At 43.7% G+C, this 12,616-nt stretch overlaps 1 protein-coding gene across 1 annotated transcript in view; it reads left to right on the forward strand.

Annotated features, from left to right (window-relative positions):
* The first annotated feature begins 3,902 nt into the window (after positions 1-3,902).
* Fntb (farnesyltransferase, CAAX box, beta) overlaps positions 3,903-12,616 on the forward strand; it is a 97,906-nt gene continuing 89,192 nt past the window's right edge. Inside the window, exon 1 of the mRNA XM_031357669.1 lies at positions 3,903-4,271. Coding sequence (XP_031213529.1) covers positions 4,128-4,271 — 144 coding nt within the window. The 5' untranslated portion in view covers positions 3,903-4,127. The remainder of the gene's footprint in view (positions 4,272-12,616) is intronic.

Here is a 12,616-nt window from a genome sequence, read left to right on the forward strand (position 1 = left end):
AACTCAGAAATCTGCCTGCCTCTGCCTCCCAAGTGCTGGGATTAAAGGCATGCGCCGCCACCGCCCGGCTATAAAACTATCTTTTAAGAAGTATGATTCAACATTCAGTGTAGGAAAGAATAAGAAACACACAAATAATAGAAATTTCAGTAAATGAACCCACACTATCTGCCATCCAAGCTGGAATTGCTGGAACTGCCATGGGTTATCATCATGAAGACGATCCCTTCCAATCGATTCCTGCAGAGATGCACATACTGACCCTCATTCTGCTCTGGGAACTAGCAGTTTTATTAAACTTTGAAGGGCAACTGGTAGTCTGCTGCTGATCCAGGGCCGACTGATCCTGATGACTATACACAATGCCAAACTCTTCATGGTTCTTGTCACTGGTTTCTCCTGACTTCGGAATATCATTGGGTTTTCTACCTGGCCAACACCCTAGTTTAGCTAGCTCATTTCCTCACGGGAGTCTCTAGGTCAGACTGCCTCAGGTCTGACCTGTTACACAATCTTGTAACACTCGGTGCTACTTAGTGTCTGTTTTGTCTGAGAAGTCATGAGACCCATAGAGCAGACACCAACTGGCTTGTTCAGCACTGTCTCCTAGGCACTCAGCCCAGGGCCTACCACATAACCGATCCACAATAAATGTTTACTGAATGAACTAACACTCTTCTCCAGGAGACTTTTTGTCAGGATCCTATTAAAATCTTTTGGATCTGACTGCACAGGAGACTGGATTTTAGAAAGGATTTCTGGGCCTGGGATATAGCTCAATGGTAGAGTGTTTAACTCGCATGGTCCTAGGTTTAGCCCCTAGGAACACACACACACACACACACACACACACACACACACACACACACACACATTTTAATTTCTAGAATAAAATTTGCAGTTGCTCTATGTATCCCATGACAGATTCAACACTCTGTTATGAATTCCTTTCACCTATTTCTTCAATGACCCTACTTTTAAAATTGAAATATTTAAGTTTTTAGCTCTTAAGCAAAGAAGCTTTTTATATAAAAAGCTGAATCCTTAAATCTGAGCCGGACCTTATCAGATACCTGGCTGAACTAAGGGAAAGAGAAAATTCGAATACAGCAGGAAGTTCCATAAGATCTTTTTTTGTTTGTTTGTTTGTTTTTCGAGACAGGGTTTCTCTGTGTAGCCCTGGCCATCCTGGAACTCACTCTTTAGACCAGGCTGGCCTCGAACTCAGAAATCTGCCTGCCTCTGCCTCCTGAGTGCTGGGATTAAAGGCGTGTGCCACCACTGCCCGGCCATAAGACCTTTCTAATACTTCATGTCCGTGGTCCTAACCACAGTTCTGTGTATTTCCAGATTTGGTAATCTTCTGGTTCCTGGTACTACAGGTTTTCCCTTCACACCCACATGGGCATGTGAAAGCCGGGTGGTGATGCCACACACCTTTAATCCCAGCACTTCAGAGGCAGAGGCAGGCAGATCTCTCAAGTTTGAAGCCAGCCTGTTCTACAGAGTGACTTCCAGGGCTACACAGAGAAACCCTGTTTCAAAACAGACAAACAAACAAACAAACAAGATGGGCATGTGATAATGTGTACCCACACAAAGCCTCCAGCTTCGAGTCTATCTCACACTTGGAATCTGAGTACCTGTTTGCCTGAGAACAGAGAGATAGCTAATTGTGTAATACTATATAGGCATGATCTTAGGCATTGACTTGGGGTTGAATAGAAGCGTATGAAGATGTTCTGATTCTGAGCAGGGAGTAGAGTGCATTGCTATGTATGTGTTGCTAGAGATCAAACTCAACCTTGCACATACTAGGTACTTCCACTGAGCTAGCTACACTATCAGCCCCCCACCCCGGGAGCATTTATTGTCTTTTCCCACAACCTCTCATCTTGAATAATTTAACCTCTTATTCTGATATGGTTATTTTTTTCCTTTCTCTTGTGTGCGTGGTGTGCATAGGTATGCATGACTGTGTGTTTGTGGACACATGTTGGTATGTGCATATGAAGGCCTGAGATTGATGTTGGGAATCAGTCTTACCCCCTCTTCAACCTTAATCATTTGGGCAGGGTCTCTCAGGTAAACCTAGACTTCATTCACACGGCTGCTCAGCTTGTTCTGGGTGCTCACCGTCTTGGCCTTTGAGGCTGGAGTTACAGACAGATAAACACACCCACCCACCACTTATGTGGCGTTTGTGGATCTGAACCCTGGTCCTCATGCTTATCCAACAAATTGTATTGAGCCACCCTCCTGCTCCTGATTTAGGCCTTTTGGTGTAGGTCCTGGAAAAGATCCTTGTTTATTGCTGTCCAAATGTGGTAGGGTATATATATTATATATTATATATTATTTATAATATATATAATTATATATATAATATGTGTGTGTGAAAGTCTGCAGAGACTAGGAGAGGGTGTTTAAAAGCCTGGAACTGGAGCTAAAGAAGTTACCACATAGGTTCTGGGAATCCAACCCAGGTCCTCTGCAAGAGCATCAAATACTCTTTACTAATGAGCCATCTCTCCAGCCCCATAAAGCTTTCCAGCCATGTCTGAGTGTCTCTGTGTCTGAGTGTCTCTGCAGCCTCATAGGGCTTTCCAAAAATCACCGCCTTAACATTGTATTTGTGAGGGATATAGAGATATACACATTCAAGGATTATCAGAATTAACCGAAGCATGCATGAGTATATTTATGGCATGTTCCTTCAAATGCCATTCTGTCTTCTTGATGTCCTTCATTGTTTTGTTATACATGGCTGCTCCTTTGGGTCTCAGCTTAAGAGACCCAAAGAAAGAAAGGCCTTGCTCAACCACTAAATCTATCTAATTAGAACTCAGTTCATTCCATCAGTCTCATAGATACTTTTCTTTTCTTTCCTTTCTAATTTCCAAAAATTTAATTTTGTGTGTGTCTATATTTACTGTGCCTTCTCTTTTTTAAAGTTCTGGTTTGTTTCCTTTTTTTTTGTTTGACTGTTTTCTAAAGAGAGAGAGAAAGAAGGCGTGGAGTTGGATGGATAGGGGAGATGGGGAGGATTTGGGTGAGGGGAACCTGTGATTTGAATATATCGCATGAAAAAATTGTTTTCAATAATATATATATATATATGAAATAGTAACACTAAAATAATGTGTATGGGTATTTTGCCTGCATCTATACACGTGCATTACTTGTGTGTATGTTGTCTATGGAGGTCAGGAAAAGGCGTCGGATCCTCTGGAACTGGAGTTATGGATGGCTGTAAGTGTCCAGGTGGGTGCTTGGAATCCTCTGGAACTGCAGCCACTGCTGAGCCTCCCATTCAGGCCTGAGGCTATTATTTTCTGTCATACCATAATTGGAAACCGTCAAATATTTATGTTCATTTATTTAATTCTGTCTATTCCTCTAAAATGAAATTCAGATGTATTCTAAGGGAAAGGACCTTGTAATTTTATTCACTTTTGCATTTCTGGACTCTGGCACAGAACAAGTAATAGATACCTCATGAATATTTGTTGACATTTCTTTGGAGAAAGCATTTACACTCATTTCTTCCATGGTATTTTAGTTTCTGCCATTGCACTGAAACCTCCAAGGGAGAAAATTACAGTACTCCACTCCTCTATCTCTGAGTACTGAGACCTGCAATCCTGCTAATTTACAGACAAACTCCGGCATCTCCTAAGAGGCTGTCAAGGACCCAAAGGTGCATGGTAATTCTATTAGTTAATAGCGTGACTGAGGCAATCAAGAGAGATGTCAGAAACGCTTTTTAAGTTACATTCTTTGGGTTCTTGAGCAGCTGAAATCACAAACTACTGCATTACAATTAGGCGAGAGGGAAACGTTGACTTTTATTATTATTATTATTATTTGCATAATGAACTGAGGCATCCTAGGTATCCTTTCTTGCGCTCCAGGAATCTGAGCTCCTGCAGCAGCTCATCAGTCCGACGGGGGGCGGCAGTATCCCAGTAACTCACTTCTTGAAGATGTGTAGGTGGGAGGAGATTCGCGTTCAAAATCTTTTTGACTCTACCGACTTTCCGTAGCGCCTTAGCCCGCTCGAGTTTCAATGCGCGTTGTTGCTGGACGAAGCTGAGTCCTATACGGAGCTCGCAGCTCTCTCGATCATGGCTTCTTCGAGTTCCTTCACCTATTATTGTCCTCCATCTTCCTCCCCTGTTTGGTCAGAACCGCTGTATAGTCTGAGACCTGAGCACGCGCGGGAGCGGTTGCAAGACGACTCAGTGGAAACAGTCACGTCCATAGAACAGGTGAGGTGGCAGGACTGGGCGAGGCGCCCGCGCGGGGCCTTCTGGGAGTAGGAGTCCCATTTGTAGGCCCGTCTCGGTGCAAAACTCTCCGTGGAACTACAACTCCCGTAGTGCACTGCGCCCCCGCCCCCGAGCTCTAGGCGCCCAGACTGGGGCTTCCGAGTGGAGCGTTTGCGGGGCTTACTTGGGTAGGAAAGGGTTGTTTTTAGGGTTGGGTTTGGAGAACAGGACAGTACCCCTGCCCTCTCTGCTTCGGAAATTGTAAAGAATCTTGTTCTGTGTCTGGAGTCCACAGCAGCCTGGGCGGACTAGGTAGCCCGCTCCGTTCTGTCTAGATGTCTTGAGGTTCTAGGACCGACCGCTCACTTTCTTTCACATGCTCGCAGTTTTCCGGACATCTAGTGGACCGAACGTCCGGGCTGTGGTCATGCCATCCCTAAATCGATTTAATTTCTGACCTGCTGGGTCAGGTTGAGGCCTACCTCGTGGTGGGTAAACCATTTGAGCACTTGCTGCTGAACGCTGGAAATAGAGAAAAAGATAACAGCCCCTAGGCAAGAGCCTGGTTGGGCAAGACAGACTGGAAAAGTATATAGTTTGGAAAGAACAAAAAAGTATGGAGTTTGAATTGCTTGTGATTCACTAAGGCCTAGAGTGTACCAGACATGCTATTTTGAAAAGTGTTTAAGGTGTGAGTAGTGAATTATAGTTTTTATTTTTTTTCCCACTCTCCATTTGGAATTGTTCCCAAATTGGTTGTTGTAGAGCTGTTTACCCATCTGTTACTAGAAGTGGTCAGGATGAGTCTTGTCGCTAAGGAATAGGCATTCAGCCACTTACTAAAATAAGATCTTACTAAGATCAGTACTCAGGCTTTACTGTGGAGGGACCTGCTTCATCTTCCCTATCTAAAGCTGGGAACCTCTATTTAGGCAAAACTAACAAGCAAATATTGGCTATATAAATTTTTCAATTTTTATGTGTGTGAATGTGTGTATGGCATGTTTGTGGGTGTTGATGCCAGGGCACACAATATGTGGGTTCCGAAGATCCAAATGAAGTTGGCAGGCTTGGGTAGCAAGCACCTCTACCCACTGAGCTGTCTCCCTTGCCCTAAAGATCCTAACAGAACAAGGAATTGGACACACGGTTATTCACATAGTAGCAGAGAGGCTACTCTAATCTTTGAGTCAATGCCTTGTAGGCTGTAGGGTAATAAAGGAAACTTAACCTTTTTGGCTTCAGCTTTCTGGCTTAGTTAACTGTGTCCCACAGAAGGCCTTTATAAAACATTGCAAAGAAATCTTTCATCAGGGAAAAACCTTTAGAATCTTTGCAGGGTTTAGAGTGATTTGCTTGTTTGTTTTTTGTTTATTTATTTTTGAAATAGGGTTTCTCTATGTAGCATTGGCTATCTGGAACTCACTCTGTAGACCAGGCTGGCCTCGAACTCAGAGATCTGACTGCCTCTGCCTCTCAAGTGCTGAGATGAAAGGCATGTGCTACTACTCCTTGGTGGTGTTTCTGTAGTTGATAAGACTATAGCAAGCCTTTTTCATTCGAATTTACAAGGTTAAACAGGACCCCTCCCTCACCCTCGTTTATATCCTTAACTGATCTAACTTAAAATAGCCGTTCTCAACCTTCCTAATGCTGTGACTCTTAATACAGTTGCTCATGTTGTGGCCACTTCAACCATAAAGCTATTTTCATTGCTTCATAACTGTAATTTTGCTGCTGTTATGAATCGTAATGTGAATAGCTTGTGTTTTCCAGTAGTCTTAAGGTAACCCCTGTGAAAGGGTGGCTATTACCCACACCCAGGTTGAGAGACACTGACTTAGCAGAGAAGGGTATGCAGGATGCTAATGAAGACAGTAGAATCAGAGTTAAGTCTGTCGCTTTACAAAAACATCTGTTTAGAGAGGTAAGATCTTATTAGTTTTTCTGATCTGTTGTCTTTTTTTTTTTTTTTTTTTTTTTTTTGTATTCTGCTGTTTCTTTTTCAGTAGACTGCTGAAATTCCTTCCTTGCTTGTTTCTTATAAGGAAAACAATTTAACTTCTGAGTAGGCATAATGAGCAATAGAAAAATGGACACAGGATGCTCTGAAAAGGGGCAGGCCAAGGCCAGGCTGGGGAAGATGCCAAGTCCTGATAGGTTAGTATAGAGTGTTTGTCAGATACAAGCCCAATGGTATGGTAGAGTCTTATGTTTTATGTCAGTATTACGACTCACATTTTTAAAAAATAGTTATTTATTTAATATATATGAGTACACTGTAGCTGCCTTCAGACACATCAGAAGATGGCCTCAGATTTCATTACAGATAGTTGTGAGCCACCATGTGGTGGCCGGGAATTGAACTCAGGATCTTTGGAAGAGCAGTCAGTGCTCTTAACCACTTAGCCATCTCTCTAGCCCTCCAGGTCACATTTTAAAAGTGTAGGATGAAGAGTTGCAGTTAGGAAGATGTACTGGCTGGTTTGTGTGTCAGCTTGACACAAGGTAGAGTCATCAGAAAGGAAGGAGCCTCAGTTGAGGAAATGCCTCTATGAGACCCTGCTGTGGGGTATTTCCTCAATAGGTGATCAATGGGGGAGGGCCCAGCTCATTGTGGGTGGGACTGTCCCTGGGCTGGTGGTTCTGGGTTCTATCAGAAAGCCTTCTGAGCAAGTCAGAGAAGCAAGCCAGTAAGCAGCACCTTCCAGTGGCCTCCTCATCAGCTCTTGATTCCAGGTTCCAGCCTTGACTTCCTCTAATAATGAACTATGATCTGGAAGTGTAAGCCACCGAATAAACCCTTTCCTCCCCAACTTGCTTTTTGGTCATGGTGTTTTGTCGCAGCAACAGAAACCCTGACTAAGACAGAAGATAATGTGATATTTCATTCTTATGGCTTCTTCTGCATTTTAATAATCGTCACAGTGACCATTCATTTGGTTCCAGCTGAGTGCTAAATGCTGTCCCAATGTTCTCCAGACATTGTGCCCCTTAGTCCTTACCACATTCTGACAGAGAAGGCAGAGGCTTAGAGAACTGTCTGGTTGGTGGTTTACATAGTGCAGCCTTCAGAAATCACACTGTGGGGAGGACTTGTGTACAGAGCATGCTGTTTGAATTTTTTGGTTTTGACCAAAGCTTCCTCAAGAATTTACTGGCAGTTCAATTTTGTGACATGGCAATAAGGATTAATGCTTGCCATTTGCTTTCTATCACATTATTTGGAAATATTCATTTATTAAACAGTAAATTTTTTAAAAAATTTTATTTATTTATTATATGCAAGTACACTGTAGCTGTCTTCAGATACATCAGAAGAGGGCATCAAATCTTGTTATGAATAGTTGTGAGCCACCATGGGATTTGAACTCAGGACCTTCAGAAGAGCAATCAGTGATCTTAACCCCTGAGCCATCTCTCCAGCCCCCTAAACAGTAATTTAAGAGTTTAATAACAGGAATAAAACCTGTAAGGAGTGGAAAGGGCTCTTTCTCATGAGGCCTTCTGTTCTGTTCATTTTCTTTCAGGAAATTCTTGAGGGCTAGAGTAATGGCTCAGTGGTTAAGAGCACTAGCTACTCTTCCAGAGGACCAGGGTTCAATCCCCAGGACCCCATAAAGTGGTTTACAGCTCTCTCTAATCCAGTCTCAGGACATCTGATGTCCTGTTCTAGCTTCCAGGAGCCCTTCATGTATGTGGTGCACATAACACCCATACACACAAAATAATAAAATGAAAATTAAAAAAGAAAAAAAAAGAAAGAAAATCTCTTAGGTGCTAGACACTGCTCAGACACTTGGCATGAGTCAGTGAACAAAGGACATGAGTTTGATGTTTTTAAGGTATTTTAAGGAAATTGCTCCAAGCCAGGGAGTCAGCCAATTAAGAAAAGAAAAGCATGAGGAACGGGGGTGTTGCTCAGTGGTAGAGCTTGTGCTTAAACATGTGCACGGCCAGATCTACCACCAGTACCACGGAGAAGGGAGGATAAAAAGAAGTTTTCTAGAAACTTAAACCACAGTAAGGCGAGGGTTACCAAGGATATCTTGCTTGATCTGATCATGTTTGAAGTATGTGAAGGGACAGGTCATGAGTGGACCAAGTGGATGAGTGTTCTGGGCTGGGAAAGCACATGCAAAGAGCCTGAGGTGGGAGTATGCCAGTTGAGGACCAGCCAGGAGACAGGAGATGCGATGGAATTGTATGTGGCCGATGGCTCCTGAGTTTGAAAGGGCCAATTGAGATGGATGAAGCCACTGGCTGCAGAGCTTGCCATTTACCAACCATACTCACCACAGATCTTTAGGCTTGCCTCAGGAAGTAGATGTGTACTAACAAGCTCCCTTGCCTCTTGTGCTGGGTTTGAGCCATGATATTGCTAGGAGACAAGAGAGTGAAGGATAAGATCAGCAGATTTCCTCACTCCCGCAGTGCTGTGTCCTGAAGTTTTCTAGCCCTTCTCTGGCGCCTTCTCCACTGAGAGAGACCCTTACTCTCTCTCCTGTCCTTCCCTTCCCACCTTTAGACTTTTCAGCTGCCAGGACTCAGTACTGATACACTCTGAATCAGAACTTAATAGAGTCCTCAGGTTACTGTCAAGAATTATATGTGTGTGTGTGGGGGGGGGGTGAGGAGGGGCTGGAGAGATGGCTCAGCTGTTGAGAGCACATGCTGCCTGTGCAGAGGACCAGACTGCTTCTTTGCACACACAGGGTGGTTACAACCTGGAACTCCCGCTCCAGGGGTATCTGAAACCTCTACTCTCCAAGGGCGCCCACACTCAGGGGCACACACACACACACACACACACACACACACACACACACACACACGGAGATGAGGGTGGAGGTAGGAGGCACGGGTTGGGAGGCTATTGCACTGTTCTGGGTGAGAGGTGATAGCAGCTTACAGAGTGCCTGTCATGCTTGTAACAGGAATAGTCAGTTTCTTGACAGTCGTGACGGTCTATCCCTTGGTAAGGATTTTGCCAGTGCATGTGATGCCCAAGGGCCTTTTCTGAGTAGACAGCAAGGTGAGGTTGGGCTAGTAATGACCACTCTCATCACTGCCGTGCCAGCAGAGTCACCTTATTGCAAACTTCAGATGAATATGGATCGTCTCAGTCTCAGTGGTGGCCTTGCTAACACTTGTTTCCAATACGTACTATTCCTGTTTGTTTTCTAGTTTATCCTTGAACAGAGAAACAGAACAAAGCATTTTCCACTTGTTTTCTTCTCCTTCTCCTTCTCCTTCTCCTTCTCCTCCTTCTCCTTCTCCTCCTTCTCCTTCTCCTTCTCCTTCTCCCTCTTCTTCTTCTTCTTCTTTTTGGACAGAGTTTCTTTATCCTGGAACTTAGTCTGTCTATCAGGCTGGCCTCGAACTCAGAGATCCACCTGCTTCTGCCTCCTGAGTGTTTACCTTTAATGTAAAGGTATGTGCCACCATCACTAGCCACTTCCAGTAGATTCCAGTGGAATCTTCCACTGGAAATGCCAGTGATGTTATTACTCAGACAACTCTACGAAGAACGTGAGAGACAATATTATTTAAATGTCGAATCTATGTAAATCCAAAAGAGAGGGTGGAGTTGGCTGTGGTGGTGCATACTCCATAATCCCAGCTCTTGGAGAATGAGTCAAGGAGACCATAGTTCAAGGCCGGTTTATGCTACGTAGCAAGAACCTGTTTATAAACAAATGAATAAATAAAAGAAAACTGGGCTGAAAATGTAGCTTGGTGCTGGTATGCGTGCAGTGTAAGGCTCCTAGGTCTACCAAACAAAAAGAAGTCTACAGACTGTTCTGGTTAGGATGAAATACAAGAACTTTTAGACTTCAAGGTATGCAGCAAAGGGATCAAGTGCCTGTTGAAAAGATTGCATTTAAATTTAGAATACTGTGGGCCTTGGGATGTAGCTTCATGGTAGAGCACTTCCTAGCATATGAGAATCCCTTAAGTTCAACCCCCTAGCACTACACACACACATATAATAACTTATATTTTATACTTTATATAACATTAATTTAGAAATGCCAATTATTCTCTTCTTATCCATAAGGCAGTTTTCTTAAAATTCTTCATGTTTCTTTTTATTACCACCACTTTTTGAACAATGAAATATATTTTTCTAGATCACATGGGCAAGATAATTATCATTGAGGCCAGGCTTAATCCCAGCACCCAGACAGAAGCCGGTTGATTTGAGGCTAGCCTGGTCTCCAGAGAGAGTTCTAGGACAGCTAAAGCTACACAGAGAAATCCTGTCTCAAAAAACAAGACAATGCCGGGCAGTGATGGCGCCTTTAATCCCAGCACTTGGGGGGCAGAGACAGGCAGATTTCTGAGTTCGAGGCCAGCCTGGTCTACAGAGTAAGTTTCAGGACAGCCAGGGCTACACAGAGAAACCCTGTCTTGAAAAACCAAAATAAAAACAACTCAACCAAACAAAAAAACAAGACAACAACAACAAAAGATAATTATCATTGAATATCTTATCCTAGGACTAAGGATGGTCTTAGATGTTATAGAAACAGGTCTGTAATCCTCTCTCCTTGGGGGTTGGAGAGGGGGCTGAGGCAGGAGAATGGTAAATTCAAGCCCAGCCTGAATTACATAGTGAGTTCAATGACAGTTTGGGCAATTTAGTGAGAACCCTGTCTCAGACATTGAAAAAGTCAGAGAGACAACAGGGTGGCTCAGTGGGTGGAAGTGTCTGCTTTGGAAGCCTGATGATGTGTGTTTGATACTCCGGACTTGTGGGAAGATGGAAGTAGAGAACCGAGTGCATGAAGTTGTCCTCTGCTGTCCTCACAGGTGCTGTGGTTCTCTCTCTGTCTCTCTGTCTCTCTGTCTCTCTGTCTCTCTGTCTCTCTCTGTCTCTCTCTCTCTCTCACACACACACACACACACACACACACACACAGATAATAAAATGAATATTAAAAAAAGAAAATGTCTCCTTTTTCTGAGTTTTTAGCTTGAACTGTCTGGATCAGAAGAGATTAGCAAGAAAAAAATGACAGAGAAGGTCATTAAGATGCATCTCATGCTGATACCCAGAGAAGTTCGTAACTAAGAGGTGACTTAGGATTCCAACTTAAATAAAGCCTTTAACTGCAGTGTTGGAAGCCTGTGACAGGAAGGTGACCGGGAAGAAGGCAGTTGTAAAGTTTGTTGTGCGGACTCACACTATGCTTTGTGGGGGGTGGGGGATGGGTGGGGGGTAGGGGGTGGAGGGAAGAGGAGGTAGAGAAAGATGATTTTCTTTAGAGATATAAACTTCCTCCTATAAAGGAACAACTTTTGAAAGCTCTGCTTTCAAAACTGTGTCTGCGTTGCTCAAAATAATCAGCTCAAGATAATCCTCACGCCAAAGAGGCTTATGGCCAGGGCTGTGCTTCGTCTCCTGCAGTCTGATCGTGAGGTTCTGGGCTCCTAAAGTCTTATTTTGGGGTGACATACTCTACTTGCCTATGTTCCACAAATATTAAATTATTTGTCCAGGAAAATGTTTTGCTTCTTAAACATTAAAGGATTTTTTGCTATCCTTTCAGTTGAGAAGAGGAATAGTATAGTTGGTGGTTTAAAAAGTAGCATTTATGAATAAAGAAAGTACTTTGTCACTTTAAGAAACCTTTGATGGCTTTGGAGATGGTCACACAAGCATAAGGACCTGTGATCAGCACCCACGTAAAAGCCCCTACACTGGTGGTACTGAGGCAGGAGGATTCCTGGAGCTTGCTGGTCAGCTGTATGACTAGTTGGTGAGCTTCAGGTTCAGTGAGAGACCCTGTCTCAAAAATAATGTGGAGAGTGCCTGAGGAAGACACCCAGCACCAACCTTTGGCCTTTACAGGGCTCACAAGAATACACACACACACACACACACACACGCACACACACACACACACACACACACACACACACACACACACACCTCTTTTAATCTACCAAACAAGAGCATGCATCAGAATCCCTAATGGTTTGTTAAAAACTGATAGATGGATTCCGTCCTCACAGGCTCTGAGTATGTAGCTCTGCGCTGAGAATACGGAGCTCACGTTTCTCAGTACCTTAGCCTGGTGCCCAGCTTCTGAGATGTTAGTTTTCTAGCACTGTTCACACTGGGAAGCCTTCTGCTTTTCCTTTTCATGCTCATGTTGAAAGAGCTCACTGGGGTGGAAAGCGGAAAGACAGCTCTGGGGTGGACCGTCTCAGAAGTGCATTCTAGACTCCTACAATGTAGAGGAAGGATGACAGTATTATAAGAAAAGTATTTCTAGCCAGGCGGTGGTGGCCCACGCCTTTCATCTCAGCACTTGGGAGGCAGAGGCAGGCAGATT

The sequence above is a fragment of the Mastomys coucha genome, unplaced genomic scaffold (genome assembly GCF_008632895.1).
Source record: "Mastomys coucha isolate ucsf_1 unplaced genomic scaffold, UCSF_Mcou_1 pScaffold6, whole genome shotgun sequence".
Lineage (NCBI taxonomy): Eukaryota > Metazoa > Chordata > Mammalia > Rodentia > Muridae > Mastomys > Mastomys coucha.